General features: G+C 37.6%; 1 protein-coding gene across 2 annotated transcripts; it reads right to left on the bottom strand.

Annotated features, from left to right (window-relative positions):
* Positions 1-1,851: 1,851 nt before the first annotated feature.
* RASSF9 (Ras association domain family member 9) lies at positions 1,852-27,496 on the bottom strand. 2 transcript variants are annotated; one of them, XM_054275551.1, is made up of 2 exons: positions 27,320-27,496; positions 1,852-4,812 (listed from the first exon to the last, which is right to left on the bottom strand). In XM_054275551.1, exons 1-2 carry the CDS (start codon positions 27,364-27,366, stop codon positions 3,537-3,539), a joined length of 1,323 nt encoding a protein of 440 aa, XP_054131526.1. In that variant the 5' UTR covers positions 27,367-27,496; the 3' UTR covers positions 1,852-3,536. The 2 variants fall into 2 exon arrangements, with proteins under 2 accessions (XP_054131526.1, XP_054131536.1); XM_054275561.1 differs by lacking the exon at positions 27,320-27,496 and adding an exon at positions 26,767-26,853.
* Positions 27,497-27,698: the final 202 nt, after the last annotated feature.

Raw genomic sequence — 27,698 nt, forward strand, 5'->3', positions numbered from 1 at the left:
ATCCCATCAAGCTGAACAAGGCCAAGTGTGCATGGTCCTGCATCCAAGCTGGGTCAATCCCATGCACAAATACAGGCTGGGCAAAGAATAGATCAAGACTAGCCATGGAAAGAAGGACTGGGTGGGAGTGGTGGATGAGAAGCTCAAATTGACCTGGCAATGTGCAATCACAGCCCAGAAAGCCAACCACATCCTGGGCTGCATCACAAAGAGGTGACCAGCAGGAAAAGGGAGGGGATTTTTCTCCTTTGCTCTTGTGAGATCCCACTTAGTGTGCTGCATCCAGCTCAGGGCTGAAGACAGGCTGAGTTGGGGCTGCTCATCTTGGGGAAGAGAGGGCTCTGGGGAGACCCTATAGCACCTTCCAGAACCTTATGGGAGCCTGCAGAGAACTGCAGAGGCACTTTTTACCAGGGCATGGAGTGACAGGATAAGGAGGTATGCATTCAAACTGTAAGAAGGTAGGTTTCCATTAGATATTAGGAAGAAGTTCTTTACTGTGATAGTGGTGAGACACTAGAATAGGCTGCCCAGAGAATCTGTGGATACCCCATCCCTGGAAATGTTCAAGGCCAAGCTGGATGCAACCTTTGTGCTACCTGGTGCAATGAAAGGCAGCCCTACTCATGGCAGAGTGTTAAACAGGATGATCTATAATGTCCCTTCCAACCCAAACAATGTCATGATTCTATGAAATAACCACCCTTCTGATTTTTGTTTCATTTTACTTTGAAATTTCACATTTCAGCTTCCTGGGTAGAATTTGTCCCTCCTCTTATGCAGAATTTACTTGATCTGCCTTTTGTCAGTATTACATAGTCCATATAAAATTTTATAAAATAAAACCAAATTTGAAGATGGATATGCCAACTGGCTTAATGGAATGCCAGGAAATTATCCAAAGATTTTTATTGTGTATTTTAAATTGTGGGAATTTTAAACTAAAATAAAATATTAGCTGTGACAAAGGAGGAAGTAAGGAGCATAAAGGTTCATAAAGAATACTTTTAGCATCCTAAAACCAGGTCAAACAAATATATAGAAAGTGTAGAAGCAGATAAACTGCAAAGAGTGCACACAGTCTTTAATCATCTTGAACATTCTAAATTCTGAAAGAAAAAAAGTTTATTTGAGATATCAAAGTACAAACTTCAAATAAATGCTTCAAAACACTGGATTTTTAATATTGTTTTATTTTTTTAAGAAATACTCTCTCTCAACCTATTTTAACTATTTTCTTCTTAAAACACAGTGATACTCTTAAGACATAAAAGTTGCAGGGAAGGCACAATCAGCCACCAAGTGTGGATAAAGATCAGTTGAGAGAATCTGCACAAGTTCCTATGGGCAAAATAAATCTGGTAGAGTATGAGTGGAAATTAATTTTTTGCCCCAGGGGTCTTGTACTAGCCTGCACAGCTGTGTATATTACTCTGTTTCAATTCTCTATCCTCTAAGTAATTATATATATAAAAAAATGACTCAATAGAAATTGTAGCTATTGGTAACTAAACTCATAAGAACTCATAGAATACATTAGTCTACTCTCAGCATTCAGAGCTCTGGGCTTAACTACTTTTAAGAGTGATACCACAGAGGTCAACAGATGCAGAGTTGCGTTAATAAATTATTACAAAGATAAGATAATATATTTCATACATCACGTTTCCATCAGGAGCTGATGAGTCTAAATATTACAAATTATTATTGAAGCATTCAAATAAAATTGCTTGAAAAAAATACAATACAAAATATATTAAGGCAACTAGCATGCTTTGCTGAAAGAGAAACTATTTATAATAGCCAGGATTAGGAAAAAACCCCACAACAAATAAACCACAAAAATTTTCTTTTTCTCTTTTTTTTTTTTCCTCTGCATTAAATATGTGCTCATCAGCAGTCCTAGCACTTTGGCCATTTTAGAAAACACATGGTTGACAGACAGGAGAAGAAAATTAAAGAAAAAGAAAGCAGTGTATCTGAAAGAATTTTACATTTACACCTTCTAGGTACTGTCCATTTTCTTACTTTGCAGGCTGTCAATTCCATGATTGCTTTGAATTTTGCAGAACTGAACTTTATTCAGAAATATTGTAATTATTTCTCCATTCAATTCTTTTAACCGAAAGTATTAAACAGATTGATCTGCAAAATATGAACATGACAACCCAGAAATTATGCACGTGGTCTCCATTAGCATAGCCTCTAGCAGAGAGTTAGAAATCTTATTTGGTAACTGAGACAATAAAATTCTACAGCTTTGTTTTGGACTTACAGCAATATGCTGGAGAAGGGTTTGAGATAAACTACTATATCTTAAAGGAAAAAAATTGATTTAACCACATAGATTTAAAATTCTCATGTTTTGCATTCCTTTTTTTTTTATTTTACCTGGAGCCCAATATTTTATTAACTATATAAAGGGGATCAGTTTTAGTTGTATCCCAAAGTCCCCACTGAGGAAGCAGGATTTACAGGCTCCTGCACCAAAACAGCACAAGATGGGATTTGAAAACCTACTTGCTATATGAAAATAGTTGCTAGCTAGCTATTGGGAAACAATGTCTAGCCAGAGACTAAAATGTCTGGCTCCTACCTGTTGCTTCTGCTATGCTTTTTTTGGTAGTCATGATTTCAGGAGGCTTAAGACACTGGATCCAACCGGTGAGATAGGCAGGAGAAAGCCTTGCTGAAAATGCCCCTAGGGTTAGGTGTGAGCCTGGGATTTCAGCGTCTCGCATAAGCAGGACATAAGCAGTCCTGACATGCCTGCTGGCAGGAACTCTGTGGACTTAAACATCACTGGGGCAACTACAGGGTAACAAGAGATAAGTGGGGGGTTTAAGACTCTTAAAAGCAGATAAAAGCTGCTGAAAGAGAATCAAAATTAAAAACCCATATGTGGAAGGTAATTTTTAAAATGGGACTTAGGAGTTTTTAAAAATATCATCCTGATATTATATATAAACTAAATTTAAAAATACAGCATAAATGCAAATATATTTCTTCTGTTCTACATTATCATAAAAACTATTTTTTAACAGATTAAATGCTCAATTATAAAATCTTTTACAGCAACTTCATAGCAAGGAACTCCATCTGTATAAAGCTAATGTAACAGAGCAGAAAATCAAGCTCTTGGTCTAGTTTTCTCTAGTCTCTACTTTACGTTCCTAAAAAGTTAGGGAGATGCGAGGAACAGACCCAAAGACCAAAGAATACGAAATTTCCAAACTTTTGGTCCAAGAAAGTCAGAATGCTCCCATTTCACCAAGTATCAACATTACAAAGTCGAAACAGTCTGTCTTGATGTAGCAAAGTCAACAACTTTGCACCTTTTACCAGTTAACCCATTCTAGCACATAGCATTCTAGCACAAGTACACTATTAAGGACATAAATAGACACCCTTTACTTTGCTAAAGCAGTGCCACAGCTTTAATACCTTGAAGAGCTTAACTTTCAAGACAACAGGTTTACTAATTCTTATAAATATCCTCCAAAATAAAATTTTAAAAAATGCGTAACTGCTTTCAACTATGTTGACAACAGCACCATTTCCCCTGCAGTTATTTCAGAGTCCTGACTGTGTGTAGAGCTGATTCCAGTGTCAGAGTCTGTATCATTTATGTCCAGATTAGTCAGTCTATGAACAAAGTCAGGAACAGCAATGCTGTTACTGGAGACGCCACTGCCCTTGGATGGCTCTTCATTTGATTGAAGCCTAGTTTCAATGTTGTCCTTAACATGTAGTAAATTAAATTCTTCTGTAAGAAGTTCATATTCTTTTTCCTTCTTTTGAAGCAGTGAGTCCCTGTATGTAAGTTCTTTCTGAATGCAGCTCAGGTATGAGTTGATTCTCAGACCATCTTTCATACTTTTTTCCAGCTCGTATTTTACACTTTCCAAATCTGAGCTTTCCAGTTCAGCATTAGCTGCTTCTTCCGTGCGAACAGACTCTCCGTTTTTTTCCATGCATATACCATGTACTTCTCTTTCAATTTCAGCACACAGGTTCTCTATTAATTGTTTGTGGTGTTTCAGTCTCTCTTCAACCTGTAAAATTCCCTCACTTTTGCTCAAATAGTCATGCATCTCTTTTTGATCATCTGGCCTACTCCCCTGCTGCTCAGTCTCACTTGTATTGATCATTAAATACGAGTCCTGCACATAATTTTCTCCATCATTTGCCACACGATCTAGATGGAATTTTGCTTCACATTTTTCAATTTCCATGTCTAGTTCCTTCATTCTAAGGACTTGCTGATGAATGGTATGATCTTGAGAAATGATCAGATGAATCAGTGTCTCCATATTATCTCTCTCTTGCTGAACACTGTCCTGCTTAAGCTTGGCCAGTTTCCGGAAAGTCTTCCTCACAATTTTCTTTTGCTTGTCTATTGGCAACATCTTCATGTAGTTTGCTGGACTGAGGTCCCACTGCTTTTCTACATTTTGTACTACCTTGGCTTCAGCTGTCTTCCACAATGGAAATGAGAGGAAAGCATCTGACTTCACCAATACAAAATGCAAATTAGCCTGCTCTTCCCCCCAGGCCTTCCAGAGTCTCAGAATCTTTGTCAAGGGAGGCAGTACTCGCTCCGAGCCTCTCCATTTTTCTACAATGCAGTAATCACTAGGTTTTCCAAAAAGGACCTTTTTCTCCCCAAATGTTGTCTGATGTTCCTCAAGCAGTGCTTGAATCACCTCCGAGCAAGTTGTGCGCTTTGTCAGGCCACATACAATCTTCTCCTCCTGGCAAACCCAAACCACAATCTCTCTTTCATTTGATGCCATGTCCTTGCTGGGAGATCTGGAAAGCAAGAAGAGACCAAGTATAAATTACATATCAATGGCAGAGACAGTATGAATAACTACTATAATTTTGATATGACTAACACACTGAAAAACTCCTGTATTGTTGTACAAGGCAACATACTTGCTTAAATTGCATGAAGAAATGTCTTTGGATTAAGTAATAGCTTTAATTGACTACTGCTTTAATATTATTACTAGTCCAGCTGAATGAGAATCTTGCAAAATGTCTTTTATCAAATATTGGTTTTGTATACCTAGTAAGAGTGCATTAAAGTTTGGCAATCTGCATTACACTTTCAGACTGACCTAGGAGAGCACAGCTTTCGGATCTTCATATTTGCTCTCATTACAAAGACTGCCCAGACATTTCTAAGCTACTAGAAATGACTTCTGAAGGGAAGAATGCATTGAACATAGATGGACTGAGGAAAGATGACTGAATACCACCAATGAATCTGACAACAGGATAAATCTATAGCTCTTCTGCCACACTTGCACCTAAACAAGCATAAAAACAATCGTTTTCCTTTTTTTTCTCTAATAAGTCAAGAAATTTGTTGCTCTTCCTGAAGTATCAAATAGTCTGAATTCCAGTGAGTTGTGAGAGAATATCAGCTGCAAAAGAATACATACATGGGTCTGCATTTTATTTTGTTATTTGAAATTATGCAGAAATGTAAGAAAAGGAAACAAGTTATTTTATTTAGTTGTTTATTTACTTGTTTGTTTATGAATTACAATGAATGTGCTATTAACCTGGTACTTCCTTATACATTGAGATATCCAACTCCAGGTGTCTGAGATCCCATTATGGTTTCTGTAGCTCCAGTGCCTAGACAGCAATTCAGTCGACCAAAGGCTGAAGTTCACTCCACAGCTAATTCTCCAGTTTGCCCCCATCTGGTCTTGGACTGCTGTGGGCCTGTGTTGGCAGAGTTGCCTGGATATTCCTGACCTCAAGACTCCACTTGAATAGTTTTTTCTTGCCCAGACCTGATGATTTCACCTCTTGCACAAAATGATAAACCAGTAAATTCCCTGAGGAAAACATGTCTTTGGATTTTCTAGAATGCCTTGCAGTTAATTTGAATGAATGAGGTTTCACCTAGTCTGACAGAGAAAGCTTGAAAAGGAAAATAACTATTCAGACCATATTTAAAGGGTGTAATAGAGCATGTTTCCATCTAGGACTACTTATCACAGAACTTTTTTTAGTCTTCTGAATTGTAGTAAGCATGGAGTTTTATTTGGCTTAATTACAGCTACACCCTATGATTAGTAAAGCAATCCAGCTTGTTCGTTTTTCCTAATTATTACACAACATGACAGACACACTGCAATCCAATAAATTGAACTCAGCTCTAGGTGCCACTCTGACCAGGAGGCAAAAATCCTTAAAAGAAAGGAAACTGCAAATGAATACTAATAAAACTGACAACTGTAAGTTTATTAGTATTATTGCACAGGAGAGCTCTGTCCAAGTACATTGCTTCAGGTCTTGGAACATTCTCTGAAAATGTGTGTTTTGGTAGATGACTCTGAGTAATAGCATCATTTTCCCTCTCCAATAGCTCCCCCTCACAGACCAGCATTTTACAATAATTATTTTTTGAAACTGGCGCTCAAAAAGTTAATAATGTTTTCATAAACTACTTCTCAAGATAAGAAAGCACATATCACAGACACAGAAAATGGCAAAGTGGCACTAAGAAAGAGTAATATTCAAGTTTAAGAGGGGAGGAAGGAATGGAGAATGATATTAGATTAAACAGCATTACAGTGAAGTATGTCACACACTAAAAAATCAATATCTCTAAAGCCTCTGAGATTTACAATCTGCAGGATGCTGTATTTTTTTCTGTTAACAGATTGGCAGCTAAGCAAAATTCAGGTAAATAGCCAGTTGCAATGTAAGTCAGCTGTGACTAAAAATAACTCATTATTTGCTTTACACTACAGATATGAAAAGGAAAAAAGCAACAAATAATTTATTATGCATAAAATTATGCAAAATGAATCATGAAAACTACAGTGCCTCAAACCATGTTCACTACTGATGCCTAAATAATTGATTTACAAATTCAACTGTATTACCAGTCATTGAATTTAAATTTATAGAAGTACTGCAAATAAAAAGAGGCATAAAAATATAAAAAATACCATACTGGGGACTCTGAGGCAGTAAATTCAGTCTGTATTTTTCCTGATTTCTTTTGCAATTAGGAAATACATTTCAGGAAATGAATGTTGTCTCTCCTAGCATTCTTCTGAGTCTCTTATGCAATTTGTTTTCAAATCAAAACTATTCCTATTTTTTTCTTGTTTTTGTTTGATTGGCATTTTTTCTCCTACTCAGTATTTTCAGTATGTAACTGATTATGTGGCTTAAGCAGAAGCCTACTGTCTCTTCTGGCTCCTTTAAAGTTTCCTTATGAAGCCAGTTTCTCTCTGTGCTATTAGCAAATATTCAGATATATCTGCAGACCCCCTACACATCCCATCATTACTGTACTGATAAATTCTTCCACTATACTTTCTTATCCGGAATTCCCACAGAGTTCAGCAGGAGTTAAACAAACTTCTGATGGAAACACTGTATTTTGTAAAGCAATCTCTACAGGATCCCTGAAAACAATATGGATGTAGAAATAAGATCTTTAAATTACTGTTTTCAACACTTTTCTAGCTGTTTATCACCCCCTGTAATTTTTTCAGTTTGCATGCCCAGAGTTTGCATTCAGCTTTCTTGGAGAAGGATTGTTCTTTATTCTGCCTATAAAATGTAACTTAGTTGCACAATTGGATAATGTATGCACATGCAGGTACACAAAGAAACCAAGCAGCTTATACATGAAAATAACTGCTTACAAATATATAAGTATATAATATATATATACCTACATCTTTTAATTATATGGTCATATTTTACAGAAAAGGAGAGAAGAAATTAAAAGAATTTCGAATTTCTGAACATTTCTGTAATTCTTGGATCAAAGCAACATGGTAAAGTAAAAATTATTTCCTTAATTCTTCTATGTGTTTGTCTCAATAGATATTATCCTAATTTTTTTTCAGTCACTCAATTTTTGATCTTCACTTCTATGCAAAAATAGTTAGCCAGACATTTATAATCTTACATTGCCATGGAATTCTAATATATTCTAAAATATCAAAAGTGGTTCTTTATTATCTTCCACTAAAAATGGTAAACTGGAACATTACCATGGACCTTTCAAGTAAAATGCATCGTATAATTCTTTCTTCATAGTTAATTCAGGTAGTTTCAAACAAAAATGAAATGTTGTGTCAGTTACAGAATACCAATCACTAAAAGCTTGCTTTCAGGATGCAAGAAGATGCCAGTACTAGGAAATATCTTTTGTTAAACTGCACATTCCTCATAGAAAGTGAAGAGCAGATTCTGCATTTATGAAGTGGAATTCATCTGAAAGTTAATATTTCAGTATAAATTCAACATCAAAATTCCACTTCATTAAGAGAAGAGAGAAGACTTCCAAGAATCCCTACTGCCTAGCCTATCTTTGATCACTGGGGATGATCATCAGAGGAAGCTATTTCTCTCTTTCATTAACTACAAGAGACTTATGTGGCCACCTTCAATCAAATAGCTCACTTTCAGGTAGTTGAAATCAGGTGAGATTAACCCAATCAGATTCATTCAGGTGAGATCAATTCAGATTCTGGTTTATCTGAGAGAAATGTAACAAAAATGGTTACAGTAGCAGTTGATTTAGTACAGACTACTAAATGTGGGACCTACACATCATAATTTCACAACTTAGTTTAGACCTTCACTGTTCAATTTATACAGTAATATATAAGAAAATCCATTAATTCACTTCAATAATAAGAAAGAGATCTTGAATAAATTGTGGTCATTGACAGGATTTTTTTTTTTTTTCTGAGATTCAATACTAAAAGGTTTAATCTTCAGGAACAAGATCTGCTTTTAAACAGTCATTGAAACAGAGAGGCGACCTTCTCATATTTACAGGTTCCTTGAATTTCCTGTCTTGCAGTTGTAAAGGACACAAAAGAACTAGCATTTTTAATAACCTAGCAGTTAATAGGAATGTAACAGCCAAAGTGTTTTTCCAGTTTAAATGTTTGGGTTTCCTGAGGACCACAATAACAATTTCTTCAAAACTAGCTAGGCAACTTAAATTTTTTCAAAAATATAATGCTGCAGTAAACAGGCTTTGTAGCTTTCAGCTCTGTTTTGAAGTCTGTTTCTTTGAATTGATCACTGAAACGTTCTGCTTATACATCTAAGATTATAAAATCTTGATGATAACAACAAGATGCAAGTCTATACTTTTTTTTTTACAAAGCCACTAATTACTGAGGACCAGATGGGAATTTAAACTTAATAATGGACAAAACTACATTTCCCATGTTTTTGTTTGCTTGGTTTGATTACTATTTTCATGCCTTCTGCTCCTTGTTTCTCTTCAAGATGACCCAAAACCCCATCTCAAATCATGCTCTAGACCTCACACAGTCTTAATTACACCAGCACAACCTGAGTGTTGTGTGTCAGATATATAATTTGTTAATTTATTCTTCAGGCCTAGGGGAAGGTAATACATTCCAGCAACGTATAGACAAAACAAAAACATTTACTTATGTCACACAAAGTCAAAATATGAGATAGCTTCAATGCTGGAAGGGGCACTTTTGATATTCACTGACTTTAGGGTATGTCTGGCCCAAAAATATACATATCAAACATAATTGATTGCCTTCCTGAAACAGTCTTCCTAAATATGTAATATATCAGTTTTAAAACTAATCATACCAATCAAATAAAGGGAACCCCCTACTTTTTATAATTTTTATAATAAAAGATGCTTCTTTTTCTAGTCAAATTTCTGCAAACATTCTATTGGAACTAGATCACTTCCATATCATACGGTTAGCAACTTAATGCAGTGTTTCTGAAATATAATGGAGACTAAAAGAATACTTTCCCTTTGTTGAAAAAACAGCATAGATAACCTTGACTCCCTTCACTGCAATGAATTATTTCTAGACTTCCCCACCCTAAAAAAAATTAATTCCTTTTTCAATATTACCATATTTCTTGACACACGTTCTGTGAAAATAGATCAAACTGATTAACTGATTTTAAAATACTTTGGAAACCAATTCAAACATGAGATTATGCTTATGACCAAAAATTTTACTAGTTGTCTCCTCCCAGTCATTGAAATAATTTAAATGGAATAAATGTCAGTTGGTGAAAATAGATCACTCACCAAGCAATATATTAACCTTTTCCTTGAAAATGCATAGAACTTCTAATAATTTATAAATTTTCCATCAAAGAGCTCATGCTAGAAAGTAATTTGTGTAAAATATCTTAGTCATTTTTTTCGCTGATTTTTTGGGAAAATCATGTTTTATTGTATGACAGCCTAAGCCCTCTCAAACAGCACATACAGTCTAGTCTGCAACAAATCAGATGATAATTGTGTTTTATAACTGACAGACTGCTGAGGTGGGGTCCTCAGCTGACCAGAGTATGTAGGTATGCTGCTGCCCTGACCTTCCCAGAGTAAGATCAAAATGCTTCTAAACCTTAAGCAAACCCTACATTATGCCAAGATTCCACCAAGAACAATTCACTTTCTTCAATGGAGAAGACAAAAAAGCTCTAAGAGACAATCTTGCTGCTTCCTACTGTGTCCTTGCAGTGGAGCCCTTGCCAATATATTCAGGATCTGCCATCTAGGTGCTTTCCTGGAGTCCACTAAAAATGTAGCACTTTCAGGGAGACCCAGGCAGGGTTCTGCAGGGCTCCCCGTGTTGTTCAGCAGCCCCTCTGTTCTTCCCTGAGCCGCACGCTCCCAGCTCCTCACCAAGAGGTTCAGTGGTGCGTCTCCCACTTGCCAGGCTGCACAGGGGGGAACAACCTCCCAGCCAGGCCTGCTCAGTGCCTGAGCCACCTGCTCTCCTTTGAGAATGTTGTGACACAATGGCACGTCTCATCCTGGGAAAACAAGACACACTAGGTATTTAATAACCTAGTGTTTTCAAGGAGCTGGTCTTTGAGCATGCTGCTGGGGCATACACATATGCCTATTGGGAAGCATGTGTCTGTGCTATGTATGGTCTCTGTTCAACATCCACAGATGCTTCTTCCATGGGAAGGGCTCAGAGAAAACTTGCCTTGTTCTCCTGCAATTGCTAAAAACCTTGTTATCTCAGTGCCAAGATTATTAATCTCTGTTATCTCTTAGATCTGAGCTATAATTATCATCAAAGATAAGGTATCAATCAAAAATGTGATGGTTCTTAATTATATATCTACTTGCTGGAAATAATAAGCCAATATTCCAATATTACCTACTTGACACAAACGGCCTATATTTGTAGCATAGGGCACATGCTACATGTAATTTGAGAGCTTCTGATACCAGTGACTCCTACATGTCAGGGTATATAAGGGCAAACTTCAGCCACAGAATCACAGAATATCTCAAATTGAAAGAGACTCAAAGGGATCATCGACTCCAACACCCTGCTCCTCACAGAACTACCTAAGATTAAACCATGTAACTAAGAGCATCATCCAGAAGCTCCTTGAGCTCTGACAGGCTTGGTGCCATGAACAAATCCTTGGAGAGACTGTTTTCGTACCCAACCCCACCCTCAGTGAAGAAACTTTTCCTAACGTCTAATGATTTTGTGGAAATGGTGTGGTAATGCTCTTTCTACCAAACCTCTGACCTAATATTAAGTTAATACCAAATATGAAGTCAAAGCATAGAAATTACATACATTATCAATACCATTTAGATAACACTGCTTTTATTGTTTTTATTTGATTGCTTCTATTGTTTCTTTTTCAAAATTTCAGCATGTTACCACATATATGTGTGTGTGTATATATGAGTATATGAGATAATAGATGAGCATTATGAGAGAAAAGATCAAAACATACTTTGGCTTTTTGTGATTTTTATCTGTGAAATTTGCAAAAGTGTAAAGCTGTTGGGGCTGTGTTGCAGCTCTTGTGTGGAAGAAACTAACTTAATTTGATCCAAAGAGATTTTTGGAGGTGAGTTTAAACATTAAAGGTACAGAGAATACACAGTCCATATGAAAGCTAGGGTCAGAAGTATGTCAACCTTTCAGGAATAAATGGCTCATGTTGGAAGTCCATATTATGTTTATTCAGACTATCTACATTTAAAACACCTTTTCTCTTAACTTTCTGTCCCCTTCTGTAAAGTTATTCAAAAGGCAATAAAGGCCAAATCTTATACTGGGTATGCCTCCTGCCTAAGTACATTATACACTTCTGAGTTTCCTCAGGGCAGCAATGAGGAAGTAGCTGCTCTCTCACTACCCACTGAAGCTGAAATTACTCCAAAGCCTTAGGGATTCATATGAGCCTATTAACCAACTGCATTACCATTCCTCTTCAAAGGTCCCTAAAAACAATATTAATGGAGGCCGAGTTAATATCCATGTCATTTAGGACACAGAAATTCCATACATGACGTGTCAGAAAATTGCTGCTTCTTCCCTTTTGCATCGTATGAAAGTCAGGGAAAAGGTCACCTGAAGGGTATCATGGCAAGACAGAACTGGTTCGTTAACTGTGAGAATAAAGCTCTCAATACAGATAATCAGTGTAGTCCCAACACTGCAGGAAGACTTGGAAAGGTCACCACAGAACTTCTGAAAACAAAGTAATTAGTAGTTATAGAGAGAAATAAACTTCTCTCTGCCATCTGCTTCTGTATCCATTTAATCTTGATCTATGATAAAACTTCCACCTTTACAGAAATGTACATAGGCATTTACTAAAAATAACAGAAAATTAGGCATCTTGTGAGCCAGTGATATTTTTCAAACATACACATATACATGGTAGTTTGGATGCTCTAACTGAAATATTTCAGATATTTGAAAAATAAAAAAAAATAAAGAAAGACTATTTTTATAACTAGCTTGTTATAACACTTTTTTTTCCTCGTATAAATTTAATGTTCATTTTTCTGTTCTTTTTTAAAGGCATAGATTTTTAATTCAGCAAAAGACACATACTGTCTGGAAGGTTCTATGAAGCATTTTAATTAGCAACAGCTGTTGCAAATTATGTCCAATATGAATTAAAATTTATTCATATAAATTTATGTAAAATGTACTTAAAACTACAAGTAGATCCTTCATCTCTTCTGCAGAGAAATGCCATCACCTTAGCTACTGTACAAAATTGCATAACATTACAATTCAGCAATGATCTGTGGTTGAAACTCCTGTTCACCTAAACACTTTATACTACGTTGATGGTCTATGTCAAATTTCAGTGGAATAACTTTGAATTGCAATGGGATAGCATTACTTACTTTTATAGAATGAAAAGATGAAAGGTATGACAGTTTAAAGAAAATAATTCTGATAATTATTTTACTGCAAATAACTCATTCACACCAGACTGCTGCTGACTTGAGATGTCAGACTTTGGTAAAAATCCCATGGGAAATCATGTGCTTCATTTTAATAACTGTACTGCTTGGAAACAGGTGTCTGTCTGAACAAGGACCACCTGTTAACAAAAATAAAAAAAGGAAAAAAGCCCTGACAGTACTTTAAACAGATAAAAAGGAAAATAAACAGCCAAGAAGAAGGACCAGCAAGGGCTGACAGCAATAATTCTATCATCTGCTAAGTGGATGGATAGCAGAGTTTGTACTACATCGAAAATAAGCCAAGAAATTGCACTAACTCAGGATACTGCACTAACAGAAGACAGAAGTAAGAGACACTATAAGAGGAATTATACACCTTGTCACTAGATAAGAGCGGTAGTTATGATGGATTAACCTGAACACTCCCCTGCTGCTCTTTTGAATAATGACAGGACTCTGTGTCTTTGCTACAATGGCCAATATTATTTTGCAAAACCTCATTTGCAAGGGCTGAGTGCAGATGTTCAGCAAAGCTGACCAAAATTTTACTAGGTCTTCCCCTTCACTTACTAGCTCTGCCCCATACCATGTTTACACTTCCAATCACAGGCAAGTGCAAAGGCTGCAGTGGAGACTGCATTTGCCCTTGCCCTTTCCTCCTGTCTTACCTCTGAAATTTTCCTCTGCCCCTAAGGGTGCACATTCTCTATAAATTACACCTGCTTTAAATCTGCCTTCCTGTCAGACTAATCATCATTTCTCCATTGTATAGTCAAAGTCATAAGGCTGGTGAGTGGATATTAGTCAAAAAAATGTTTGGAATTCCAACAAGCGTGGTGTGTGCACAAAATGTCATGACAGGTAACACATTTATCATACCAGGCCTGTATTTGGAGTAGCCTAACATAGTGGAGGGGGTGGTTTGAGAAAAGAAGAAGAGAACTAGCCGTCCACCAAAATATTTTCCAAGATGAGTAACAGTAACATCAACAATTTACTTTACTGGGAAAACATGCTTTGATGTGTCTGGTTCAACTGCTACCGAGGAAGCAGCTGTTATGCAGGAATGGAAGATCCAGGAAAAACTCCAGAGCCAAAAAAACCACTGACATATTTAGTGATAGTTATTCTTTAGATCATGATGAGGGGGATGGGAAAACAGGCATTTTCAAATTCCTCAGTGTTAATGAGCAACATGAGAAGTTTAGAAATATCAATACTGTAAATACTACATTTTAATTTTGAGCAGTGGGTAGTTCTCACTAGTGAACACATGAAAATGCCACTGGTACTTTTCATCTACCACAAGAACTTTGCTAAAACACATTCTTTTAAATTGCTCCTGTATTTAATTTAAGCGCCTATGCACATTTAAGCACTGGCTACACTATATAAACTTCATGGAGCTCCTATTAATAATGTACAGAATGTGTTTAAAACTCCATTAATTTCAGTAGTATAGAGGAAGCAGAATAATTTACAGCTTATTTGGAATGCAGGTTTCTAAACGATAGAGTTGCTGTTAAGTTAATAGAAATTTGTGTTATCTAACTTCTCCCATTAGATTTTGTCTAACAGCCTTTTAGAAGCACCCTGGTTGTTTATGAGCTTTTGAGATCAAAGAAGTGAGGGGAATTCCAAGCATTGAGAGTATGAAGGGGTTTTTTGTTTGGTTTGGTTTTTGGTTGGGTTTGATTTTTTTTTTCTTTTGTTTTTTTGTGGTTCCATGAAATTCAGTTCAGGTTTTGTTGAAAGGCAAAAGTGTACTGCTTCCCTCCCCTGCCTTTGTTGACATTTTTCTCAGTGAAGAAACAAACACAAAATATTCAGAGGTTGGGGATGAGCTGCCAAAACATGAACAAAGCATACTATATGTAGACAGATGATAACAAGGCAAGTTAAATAATGGAATGAGATACAGACAAGGAAATAATAAGACTTCATGCTATTTTTCCAATACTCCCTGATCTGAAGCAGGCTGGGATGGTTACCTTCTTATGAATCCTTATATCCTGTGCATGTTTTGCACCTCTTCTCTGCTTCTGGTGGCATTCATTGTTATTGAGAAGAGCACTTGTCTCACATGGTGAGACAAGTGCTCTTCTCATTCATAATGAATGCAATGTCCTTGGTTTATTTTTGCCAATCGTCAGGTTAAACTCAGGTTTGGGCAACAAAGTAAGAAAAATACTCATTTGGGTTCTATGGTGTCAAGCATAGAAGAGCAGCAATGCAAAGGGAATGGCAGAGAATGGCCAGGAGCCTGGAAAGGGGGCTTAGGATTGTTCTTTGTGCTACAGCAAGCCTTTAGAGCTCTTCAACAACTTCATCAATCATTACCCTTTCCTAACTTCTTAGAATCTAATGATTTGTCAACACAGCTTTTTTGTATATCACAAGAACCAGTAAAGTATCTCTCTACAGCTTACTAGGAGGAAGAAAGACGGGATGGCCTTTAATATTCTCCTATATGTACCACAAACAATTTTACAGAATGAACCACCCCACTCTGAAACTACATTGCATGATCTTTCTCATTTCATTTGCTTTCAATAAAAAATTTTGAAAAACATCACTTCAAAGGATGTTCTATCAAGACTTAATTTACAATAAATTCTTTCTTTTCTTTCTTCTTTTAAATTTCTGCCTCAAACTTTCTGAAAAACAATTCAGTGACAAATGTGTTCCATTACTTACAGTATTTGAAGAGCTGAAAGGAAAAAAAGATGAGATAATGAAGTGGACTCTTACATAAATGTTCATTCTAAAGAGCTAAATTGAGTACTAGATAAATAATTATGCTAACGAGAAGAGTGGACATAATTTTTTATAAAAGAAACCTGAAGCGTTTTTGCTGTCCATTGTCAGACTGAGAGATTTGCGCAGCTCATGCTTTCAAGTAATTTTCTAAAATTGCCTATCAATGAATGCTTCAATATGTAGTTAGTCAGGCACAGGCTGATAGGGTCTCTGAAATATAACCACATCGTTTCTAAAGAAGCTACTGAACAAATGAAATAAATTGTTAACCTCATCAAATGTGCTCTTCCCAAGCAATGGATATGCAAAAAGAGGGCATAGGAGATTGCAAAACTAGCTCTAGCCAGCTGAGCAATACAGGTAGGAAAGGCAAAAAGGGATGAATTGCTATCTGGAAGCAAGTTTAAAGCTGGATCATAATGATTACCAAGAGTAATGAAAAATTTATTAAATTAATGCAAAGAAGAAAGGTGTAGACAAGAGAGACTTAGAGAGAATGGTGTCTAGTAGCCCCTCCACCCCGTCCCAATTTTAAGCTCTAAGAAGATGAAGGAAGATGACTGCAGAGGAAGGACATTCCATGTGATTCAGATAAAAAGCTATGCGAATCCTAAAATATTTGAACAATTGTGACTTAAGCGTAAAACCTGTTCTATGACAGACATAATGGGTTCAGATAATGTGTTTCCACCTGGGTCCATATGAAGAGGCTCATAACCATGTCAGTTGTCCATCACAACCCTCCCACTGGAGCTGAGTTTCTTGTCTGATCTCCAATGAGTCATGATGAATTAAGCCATAAAGATAAAAGCTTTGTTAAACCATGTAAGATAGCCATCCAAATGTGAGTGAACAGTTTAGGAAGAAACTTCAAAAATTTAATGCAGCTGAAAAGGTGCTAGCTTCTGGCGAGAGAACTGTGAAGACCAGGGAGAGCAGATGCAGGCCCAAAATCTGCAGTGGGCACAGTAAAGCTAAGCACAGCTCCATGACTGTGACCAAAGACCAAGGCAGGCCCGAGAAATAATGGTGCCAGTCTTGTGAGACATCTGTGGCAGCACAGTGATTATCCAAGCAGGCTGTGACACCAGAAAGACACTGCAAACTACTTGTTGTCTTTAGTTCACAGAAAGTCACACTGAGTCAACATTCAAATTAATCCTGTGTTTCTTCAGTTCACATATCCAAATGTCTTTGCAGGTGGGGATCCTGTCAACATATGAGCAACTCAGATGGCTTCACAGCTCAGGGAGGATAAAAAGGCCTTTGAACAAGGTACTTCATAAGCTGAGTGGTTACCACAGTGACAGGTGGATGAAGGCATGCTTCCCTCTGCCATGTGAACAGCTGTCATGTTGGGAGAAATACACATTTTTAGCTTTCTTTTGTGACACATGCACATTCTGTTTGTCACTTCTGACAGGCTGGTGTGTACTCAGGTTTGTAATATGTAGATGCATAAATACACAATCTACAGAAGTGGCTATTTTTACATGTATTGATTATATATACAATAATTTGGGATTTATAATATATTTTATTGTATGCATGTGACAGTACATGAGCTATACATATGCATTCTGTGATCACATCTAACACAAGCTGTCATAAATTCATTTTTATGCTGAATATATGCCTACCAGGCACAAATGCCTAAGCACAAAGAAATATGTTTAGCATGCATCCAAGGACTGAAAAATTTAAGATACTGCTACTTAAGTTCAACAAAAATTAATTTGATTCAGTGTATCCATATAAAGATTCATTCTCTGCTACACTGGTCACTTGCCTCACTTAAATCCATATAAGAGACAGTACTCAGTTTTGTCAAGACACAGAAGATACTGAGACATTGCAGACACCAAATATTATAACTTTCAAGTATCTCCTTTGCTGCTGAAATTCATAATGCTCACTTGGACCCCTTGATTTCCACAGAAAGTACTACAAAAGAGTTGAACTCCTAACAATGGGGTTTGCTGACACCAGCAAGTTCATCAGGAACTGACCTAAAGCAGTCAGAAACATGAACAAAAGGGCAGGACTTAGATGCTGTTAGATCATGTCCATATGTTCGCTGCATAAAAAACCAGAAATATTAATTAGTACAGCAACCCAAAACCTGATTCCCTTCTCTCCCTGAAACTTTCAACACTAATCCTTGTCCTTGTGCGCCTTTCTGCTGGCTTACTTAAGCCAGCAGAAAAATGAAGCAGTTTAAAGATGAAATACTGAGAGAATTTCCATTCAGAATAACTTCACAGGACTTTCCTGAATAAGGCATAATGAGGGAATCACAAACTGCATGGTGTTCAAGACCAGTGTAAGACATGATAGAAGAACAGGGGGCTGAGGAATGTTACCAGTCAGAATTAACAAATTCAAAGTTCTTAAAAATTGTCTTAGGTGACTGGAATTTCATTTAGGCAACTAGTCCTTATTACTTGAATTTGTTCAATATGTGCATATTTTTTATTTGTATCTTTTCTCCTAGGTATGCTACAACCCTTTTAGAGGACACTTTTCAAAATTCAAACTTTTGATATATGTCCTTTATCATCTTGTATTTAATTGCTCTTCAGGCTGACATTACAGAATTTATCTCCACATACTCTGGTAGGGAAAGAACTCCCTTTTACAAACCAAAGCTATCCACTCATTCAAGTTCTCACTCTAACTGAATTGATATCCACAGACGTGCAAAGCAAGATATCCATAAACTTCCTTTGCTCAGCCCTTATGTAACAAGAGTTTACAGGACACTGAATTAGCAAACAATGAGCACACAGTGAATAACCAGTTCTGTAAACTGTGGTTTATATGTCTTGCCCAAAACTAGGTAGGAATTTTGTGGCAGGGTCAGGGAAGACATCCATGCTATTAGGATCGTTCTCCCTTAATCATACGTATCTAACTATAATTCACCTCTCCGCTCATGTTTCCCTTTTTAATTTCTAAAATGAGTGGTGCAAAAGATGGTTAATAACCTGCTCTACAAATCTGAGCATGCTCCATGAAAAGTGATTGGGTGGTGCTCATATCATCTACCTTAAGCTATTTAAAAATGTAGATGTGCAAAGATAGTTTTCTGACCTTCCTCTGTAATCAGTGGCATAAAATAGGCACCTCCAAAAGGGTGACTAATCCCATACTGACAGCCTGTCTAAGACTAAATGAATTGCCCTCCAGAAGTGTTTAGATGTATCCATTAACTACAAAGAGTACTTAGATGACAAGATACCTAAATTTTCAGTAGGCTTAAGTAGAGTAAGATGGAGCTTGACATTTGTGTTTCACTGTGTACTTGAATCTCAGGAGCAGTGTGAGTGTCAGCAAAAGTACTGTGACCATCCACAACTGCAGTTCCAAAAATAACTTAGATCTTTGTCAGACACCTGTAGGGACTTCCATGGGTAAACAAACACTATTAGTTATCTAGCTAATCCTTAAAGTACCAGGAGTCTGGGAAAGTGCAGTAAAGTCAATACCAATCCTAGACGGTCATTAGAAAACTGAATTTGTGCAGGGCTTTTCAGTAAAGCAGGATGTTAGCAACAAAGTGGCCTCAAGAGATACAGGCAATAATCAAGTTAAAAAAATATATATACCCAGTGCCTTAGCAATCAGTCCAGAGGAAGTCTGTCAACAGCTAATGTCCAAGCGAAACAGCAGTTCAGAACATCAGTTTACCAACCAAAACACCAGCGACTGAACAAGATCAGCACAAGATCCCACATTTATAAATATCACTAAACCCCTCTTTGATCAGTGAGCAAAATCTGGTAACTTCCTGTGGCAGACGAGGTATACTTTAGGTCATCAAAACAGCGTCCTAACTGTTGCTCTGAAAAATGCTGTAGCTTTAAAGTGCTTTCACAGTGGAAAACACCCTCTGTAGAAAGAATTCCTTTGAATTGAAGGAGGTTGGGGAAAGCAAAGTAAGATGTTCTACATGGATGATGGAATCTATTAACACAAAGCAAATTGCATGTTCAAGACCCAAGGGCAGACTCTCTTAAAAATTAGTAGTCTTCACTCAACTGCATTATTCCAGTGAGGTCATACACCCTTACAAGCTAAAGGAAGGTAAGCACATTTATACCTGACCAAAAAAAAATGTCTGTTAGAATATTAAATTTTCATGAACCTGATTTTGTCCTTGAACATGAAAATATTATGCTTTTGCATATTTATTTTAAGCTTCAATATTTTTGTGTTATTAAAAGGAGGAAAAAATAAAATCTTCTGCTTTTCAATAGAGATGATTCTATTTACCATTATGATGGAAAATTTGTAACTCGGAACTCTTTACATCAATGAAAGAGAGCAAATAGGGGTGAAGAATAAAGAAAGCAACTTAATCAGATTCATGATTTTGACCCTAGATATAAAGAAATTATGTATTATATCCACAGCAAACACTGTCTCTATAAATACGTTTTTCTCCTATGATTATTCTGCACCTTACTAATTAATGTGGAAAAAAGTCATAAAAAAGCAACCACAACCCAGAAAAACAGAGGTTTACATCACCTCCAAGATTACAACACGGCCTGGCTTCTTCTAATGCTGGTGCTCAAAAATGCATGTCTAGGAACCATCTAAACTACAATTTAAATGTCTCAAACTGACATAGGAAAAAATGCACTCAGGCATACAGGAGTGGGAATGAAACAAGAAAGTTGGTGAAAGAGAAACATATCTTCAAATAAAGGGTATAAACAAAGTGCATGAGAGATGTACCAAACATGCACTAATTTTTTTTCTTTCCAGTTTGATGTCTTTTGCTCATTAACACATTATATGACATATTATTACATACAATTACATGACAATTTATTATCATTACCATCAAGAACCTCCCTTTCTGTTTGGTTTTTTTTTTAGTTTCTGCAGGTAATTTTCTCTTCTTTTGTTCACTTCACAAAACCACCTCAAAATACATTAAGATGCTCATGGAATTTCTTTATTTACTTCTTTCTAATTCTGGGACATTAAAAACCTCCTTACAAGATATTTTTAACATTATGGAAAAATTTAAACCATTGAAAAATTCCTCAGAAAAATCACATAAAATCAAACCTAAACAATCCACAGTGTATTCTCCCTTTCCTGCATGGCATCTATGTTTAGTGGACTGCAAAAGGACTAGAATAAAAGAACTCACAGATCTAATTCTTACTTCTCCCACTAACTGGCTTTCACAGTCTGCACTTCTACACATTTTACACTGTCTAGTCATGTCCTACTTATTTTCCCGAGGCATGTAAATATTAACACCAAAATTACTGCTAAGGAAAACTATGTAAGCTTATCGGGTGTTTGAGGTCACAAATAATTGGTATCGTTATCACTATTGCAACACCTGCACCGTAAGTGTATTTCTGGCTAGGTTAAACCAGGAAAAGGCAATGTGGTTAATCGCAGAGCCTATTTGAATCAAGTTCCAGAAACGTGCTCAAAAAAGTATTCTTTTGGACAAGGCTTCCTGAAACTCTCTTATCTGTTTTGTCCTGTGTGATACCTGAGGAATTGCTAGCATGGAAACACTGTACAGAAGACAGAAAGTCATCATCTCAAGAGTATCACAACATGTAAGGGAAACAAGAGAAGTGACAGTAATAGCCCAGTTACCTAAGCACACAACTGGGTCCCAGCATGTCCAACATTCAGTGTCAGGCTTTACCTCATGCGCGGTCTTAACATTTTTATATTGCATCATCCTTTCTGCCACTATTAATAAGGATTTACCATAATACTAAATATAGAAGCTGGATGGTCTAATTAAGGCTTGTACAGCATATGAGATGTTAATGTTTCCAAATAATAGTGTTTCAGACCAGAGTTTTAAACTGTCATTATTACTCATATAAAACAAACAAAAAACTTTTTTTCTGAGCATAGGTAAATCAGGAGGTACTACTCTGTGATTATCACTGACTTTCATTAAAGTTAATATAATTTTAAAAAATCCCAACTCTGAGAATTTGTTTCTGTCTACTGAATTAATTACATATTTAGCAATATGTCTTTCTTCATGCACATAGTTTTTCAACAGTAAAACAGGAAATGACCACTGACCAGCTAGATTTTTCCTATTTTTAATCTTTCACTAAAAAAAAAATGGGATTTTTGTCTGAAATGTATCTCTCAGCCTGACTCTACACTATATCAGTGTGTCAGATTAGCTTCAATTTAACTAAAGTCATGCTCTTAGATGGTGTAGTATTACACTTCTATTACTCGTTTTATTTACTCCTTCAGGATGAAATTGCTGCCTGCCCTCCTGGAATAGTAGATAATTAACTCTTTAGAAATAAGGTTAGTGTTTTGCTAGACGAAAAGCTCTTCCTGAAAGTGAAGTGAACAAATATGTACAAAGATTATTAGAAAATGTGTGCAACCATTTTGACCCCGAGACATAGCTTCCAAGGAGAACCAGAAAATAAATTATAATGTATGAAATTTGGCTCAAAAAAGAACAACTTCTAGAACTAGTTGATAGCTCCTTAATACATCTCATACTCAGGGAAAAGTTAAAAAATTAGGTAAAAAAGAATGCATTCTACCATTACAAAACAAGCACCATCTTTTCAATCTAAAAATTTAACACAGGTAGCACCACTGATTCCAAAACTTTTATCTACCCTCTCCAACATACGTACCAAAAACCTTGTAGTCTTGTATCAAAAAGCACCTTTATAGCTTCATATAGACTTTTATCCAGGTATGCTCATCCAAGAGAAGTATTAGACATCTCACATGATCCCATGAGACTCACAGTGTGGGTCATACACAGTTCATTCAGACAAGCAGCTGATCTCCAAGAGCTTAACCAGTCCAAACCTCAATGGTGAGCATTTTCAGTTTTACTTCATCAAGGTTTAAAATGTACAGCGGCGTACTCAACCGTAGGTAGAGCAGAAGAGATGTTCAGAGCAATACACAAATCACCGGGCTAACTAGATGCAATGAGAAACTACTGGAGGGAGGGAGGGAGAAAGGGAGGGATCATGGAAATGCTAAGTCAGTATCAGATAGGTGAAGTCTCTAATCTAATTCACTACCCTGTACTGCAATATATAGACTGAGAGAATAATTGAATGTGTCTCTCACTGGGGAGGGGCCTCTGACTGTCAGGACAGGAAGAACTCCCTCTTCTATCCATAACATTGGATGGAAATACATGGTCTTTCTTTCCACCTCTGAACCAGAGATGAGCTGATTAAAGAAAAGCAGAATTAAAGAGTAGGCAAGGTAAGTCTTTCCCTCCTACAGAGAAATACCAACTTCTGTGGCAGTGAGTAAAAGTGGAAAACGGTGAAAATAGTAAACAATAAAAGGTAGAAAAAAATACAGGAAGGAAAAGCAAAACCAGTAAACACATTTAAATATTAATAGATTTGTAACACAATTGTTTAATCATGAAACGCTACACCAGGTTCAGAATGGTTGCACGCCAACAGAGCGTACAAACTTTTCTAGTAAACGTAGGACCAGCATGAAGTACACTGGCAAAATGTATTTCTCAAGGTGTTGAACATAACAGGACAGCCCTACAGCATCAAGATGGATCATGTGTACCCTCTCCTTTTCAGGATCCCAACTACAACACAAATGAAACAATAGACATTCAACAATTTTGTCTGAGGCTTATGTGCAAAACCCAAGGAAGTGGTTGCAATGAAAGAAATGGCAATGAGGTCAGTTTTTGCACTATGGCATAGATCCTTGAAGTATTTAAATAAACCTAAAGACCCATTTTCAAAAGTGATCAAATCTAGCACCAAGAGCAGAGAAGTCTTAATCCTACTGAAAATCAGAGCAGTATAAATTCCTGTTCTGCTTAGGAACCAGGAAATTGAATACAATGTGAAACCTTGGTATCTAAACACTGCAAGTATCTGTGTTCTGTATTTCTCATAATTGGATAGGGAGCTGTTTTGTCTCTGTGCAGAGAAATGTGCTAGATCAATTCTAGACCTTATGAGCAAAGAACTCAGTGCCTTTTCTCTTCCTCCACCTTCAGCTAAGTGTTTCCTGCCCTCACTGCACTTCTGAAGTGTGATGTGAGCCAAGCATTCCTCTCACTCTCAAAGTAAGCATCTTTAAGAGATCTGCATAAAAATAAATCTCCTTGAGTTTATTCATGCTGCAGAGCCTTAGTCCTGCAGGAAACTTTCATTTTTCCTTTGTTTCCTTAGAGGGGACAACCTGTCCCTGCTGTGCACATTTGAGTTTTTAAGTGGGTGGGGTGTCTTGGAAGTATTGTTCTCCGGGGGACATAGTGACAAGCACATACACATTCTGGGGACTGTGATTACTTCTGGTCGTCACAGAAGGACAAAGAATATTGTAAAAACTACTTATAGTTCTTGAAAAAGATATCAAAATATCACTATTGTCTTTCTTGCCAAGAAACATACGCTGGAGTCACAATCCTAGAGGTCACTCCCCTGAAATCAAACAAGGGCTGAAGTGATCTACTGGCTACATGGGCTTTGTGCTGTCTCTGTATTAGTGACATTTCAGAAGCCCAAGAGAGTAATACTGACTGAAGATCTTTCAAATGCTAACAGTAGTTCAGCACAGGCCTTGTCTTTCTGAGGTTTAATCTCAGTTTCTTTCTCTAAAGACTGGTGGCATAATGGACAACATCCCTCGCCTCTTGCTCAGACAAAGACTCAGTTAGCGTAACCTCTTTGTTTAAACTCTAAGGTCTTAGGGGCAGAGACTGACAATTTACAATCTGGATGTGAAGAGCCTACTATTAAACAGGGACCTGATCTGGAACCTCTGGGCAATGCTGCAAGACAAGCACTAATTACAGTGGTGTCATCTTGTTATCTGAGCAAATGACTGTAACGCCTTCATTTCCCTTCTGGCTCTCCTTCCACCCACCTCTGTTACCTCAACTTAGCTTTATGTCCTCATGTAAACAGAGATTTTATTCCTCATTTGCTTATCTTAAAACTTTCAGGAGTTATATTTGCATGTAGCAAATGGTCATTAAGAACTTCCAGAGAAAAAGCAAAAAGCCGAGTTTCCCAGAAATGTGAATGAGCACTGGCCCTATTTTACAAAACTGCAGCAGCATCACAAAGATATACATTTGTGTATGTCCCTTTTTGGTCCCTCTTTATAGGTAGTTAGACAAAGTAGTGAGCCACAAGTTCTGACTCTCCAACTACTGGTCTAAATACAGTCAAAGATTTTAAGCTCCCTTCTCAAGGTTTCAAATGAGTTCACCAAGATACAATTAAAATAAGAAACAATTATTACATAGCTCTTCAGTCATACTGCAAAATCACTTTACTAACTGCATAAACAAAGTTTCATTCTCAAAAGTATCAAAGCTAATATTAAACATGCAGAAATTTAAATATCTGAATAGATAACGACACATCTTAAGAAGTATGTAGTTTGCTTTGTTCTTGGCCCCCTCCCCCTACACTCCTCTGGTCACACAGGCCCCTTCTTATTGCCAGAAAGCCTCTCAGCCATTAGAGGTATTTATTTATTTCTGGGGATGTGAGGATAAAATGAACAGAAAGTCCTAGATGAACCAGTAAAGGTTCTTTTGGTATTTTAATTTTTATTGCCTATTTGAAGCTTTGGATTATGACTTTTCCTGAGGAATAAAATGTCACATCAGCAAACATAATGAGATTGATGCAATTAGTGTGAAGATATTGTAAATACCCAAAAGAGAAACAATTTCACCGTTGAACACAGTGGAACTGTGCTTTGTGATTTAATCCTTATTCACGTAAGTGATTACAGAAACAAAACTTCCACTTTAAGACTAATAAATTTCCAGCTCTATGGGAAAGCAATTTCATAGAAAAGTTCATGTTCACCTTTCTAGATCTTCTACACAAAAAATGGCTACATGAGAATTATATCAAAGTTTTACTGTTTTCAGGCACATTACCAAAATATGCCGTTTAATCAGTAAACTACAATATTAATAATTCTAAAATAGTATGCAATTTTTAAACATTGACTATTACAGTCTTTCTAATTTATATTCAATACACTAACTTAATATTTTTACACAATCCCAGCAAATACAAGCCCCCCCCCAATAATTTTCAATATATCAAATGTGAAAACCAAAAGCCAAACATGGAAATGGGACGTTTTTACAAGACTATTTAGAGTTCAATTATATTCCCCATAGAAAAGTTCATCCTTTGCATTCCTTTAAATACGAACTAAATCTTGGTGAAGAGCACTAGGCAAAATGGGGATGAGATTACAAGTGATTTTTAGAGTTTCTCATTGAGGCAATGTAGCAGCTTGTATTCCAATCTGCTACAAGGCAAAATTCCAGTGACCTGTTTCTGTTCAGCTTTAGCTAGATGGGCTCAGCCACTGTACATTCCATAAAGGTCTAAGCAAATTCACTCCTGAAAAATCTAGTACCACCCTAGCACCTAGCATGATTACATAACCTTCCTTTTCCTTTTTGCAGCCCGCGTGTGGGGCATGTGGAAGCATGTACGGCGCAAGGGGCAAAGTCCCCATAAAGAAACTTCGCAGTGGCAGACCAAAGGACCACAGCAGTCCCTCTGAAGAATTTTCTCAGCAAAATAAAAAATAAAAATATATATATACAGTACAAGCCTGTCCTGGACTAAAGGCTAAACAAAACAAAACAAAACAAAACAAACCCCAAACAAACAAACAAAGAAAAATCATCCCCCCCGCCTCCCCACGCTGAGAGCTCGATGCTCTCCTACCTCCCAGGCTGACAGCCAGCGGACAAGGTAAGGCACGGGTTTGATCCGAAGGGATTGCAGGCTGCCGGTCAACCTCCCAGGGCAGCGGGGCCACGGCCCGGAGCGCGGCCCTGCCGTGAGAAACCCTGGAGCTCTGTCCCGGGGCGGGGGAAGAGCTCCGGGCTGCCGCGGGCCGCGGCCGTGGGGCTGCAGCCGGTTCCCCCGGCCCGGGCCAGCCGCACCTTCCCAGCGCGGGCACCGCCGCTGCTCGCCCCGGAGCAGCCGGGGAGGCTCCACGTCCGGAAGAGCGACCTCCCGCTCACGGAAAATACTGCCCACGAGTGAAGAGAGCCAGAGCGAACAGGGGCACGGCAGGTCCGGGGGAAGGGGGCCGGGGAAAAGTCCCTTCCCTCGGCCCGCTCCCCTCCGCTCCCCCGGCCGCTCGCAGGTGAGCCCCGGAGTTCAGCTGCGCGGTCCGGATAACACATCCTGCCCCCAGAACCAAACAAAAAGTGTAAAAATGAATTCATCCCATAGCGCCCTACCTTGTCCTCCGCATACCCACGCACTTTACCTGTTTTTATGCCGGGTTTTTAATAAATTCCTTCCAAAAGGAGCCATGATCCCAGCGGCATAACATCAGCGATCCCCAAAGAATTCGAGGGTGTTCCCTTCTCCCCTATTTTTTTGCCTGAGCGCCTTCCAGCTTGTTAATAGTCACCGAGCGTAGCGATGAGCTGGAAGTTGTGCAATTTACTGCTAACTTTGAACTCCAGCTTGTTGCTGCTGCTGCACCTTTGGAGTCCTGCCCAACTGCGAACTTGAAGGAGGTGTTTAGAAGCAGGAAAAAGAAAGGGGGGGGGGGGGGGGGGAATACGCACTTGCTCCTGTGATGTGGAGTTATGCACAGAACTTGCTAAACTTTCAGCCTTGTCACCCTCAGGGCAGCAGGT

Source organism: Melozone crissalis, unplaced genomic scaffold (assembly GCF_028551555.1).
Source record: "Melozone crissalis strain CALT ecotype California unplaced genomic scaffold, PUWL_Pcris_2 ptg000004l_1, whole genome shotgun sequence".
NCBI classification, from domain to species: domain Eukaryota; kingdom Metazoa; phylum Chordata; class Aves; order Passeriformes; family Passerellidae; genus Melozone; species Melozone crissalis.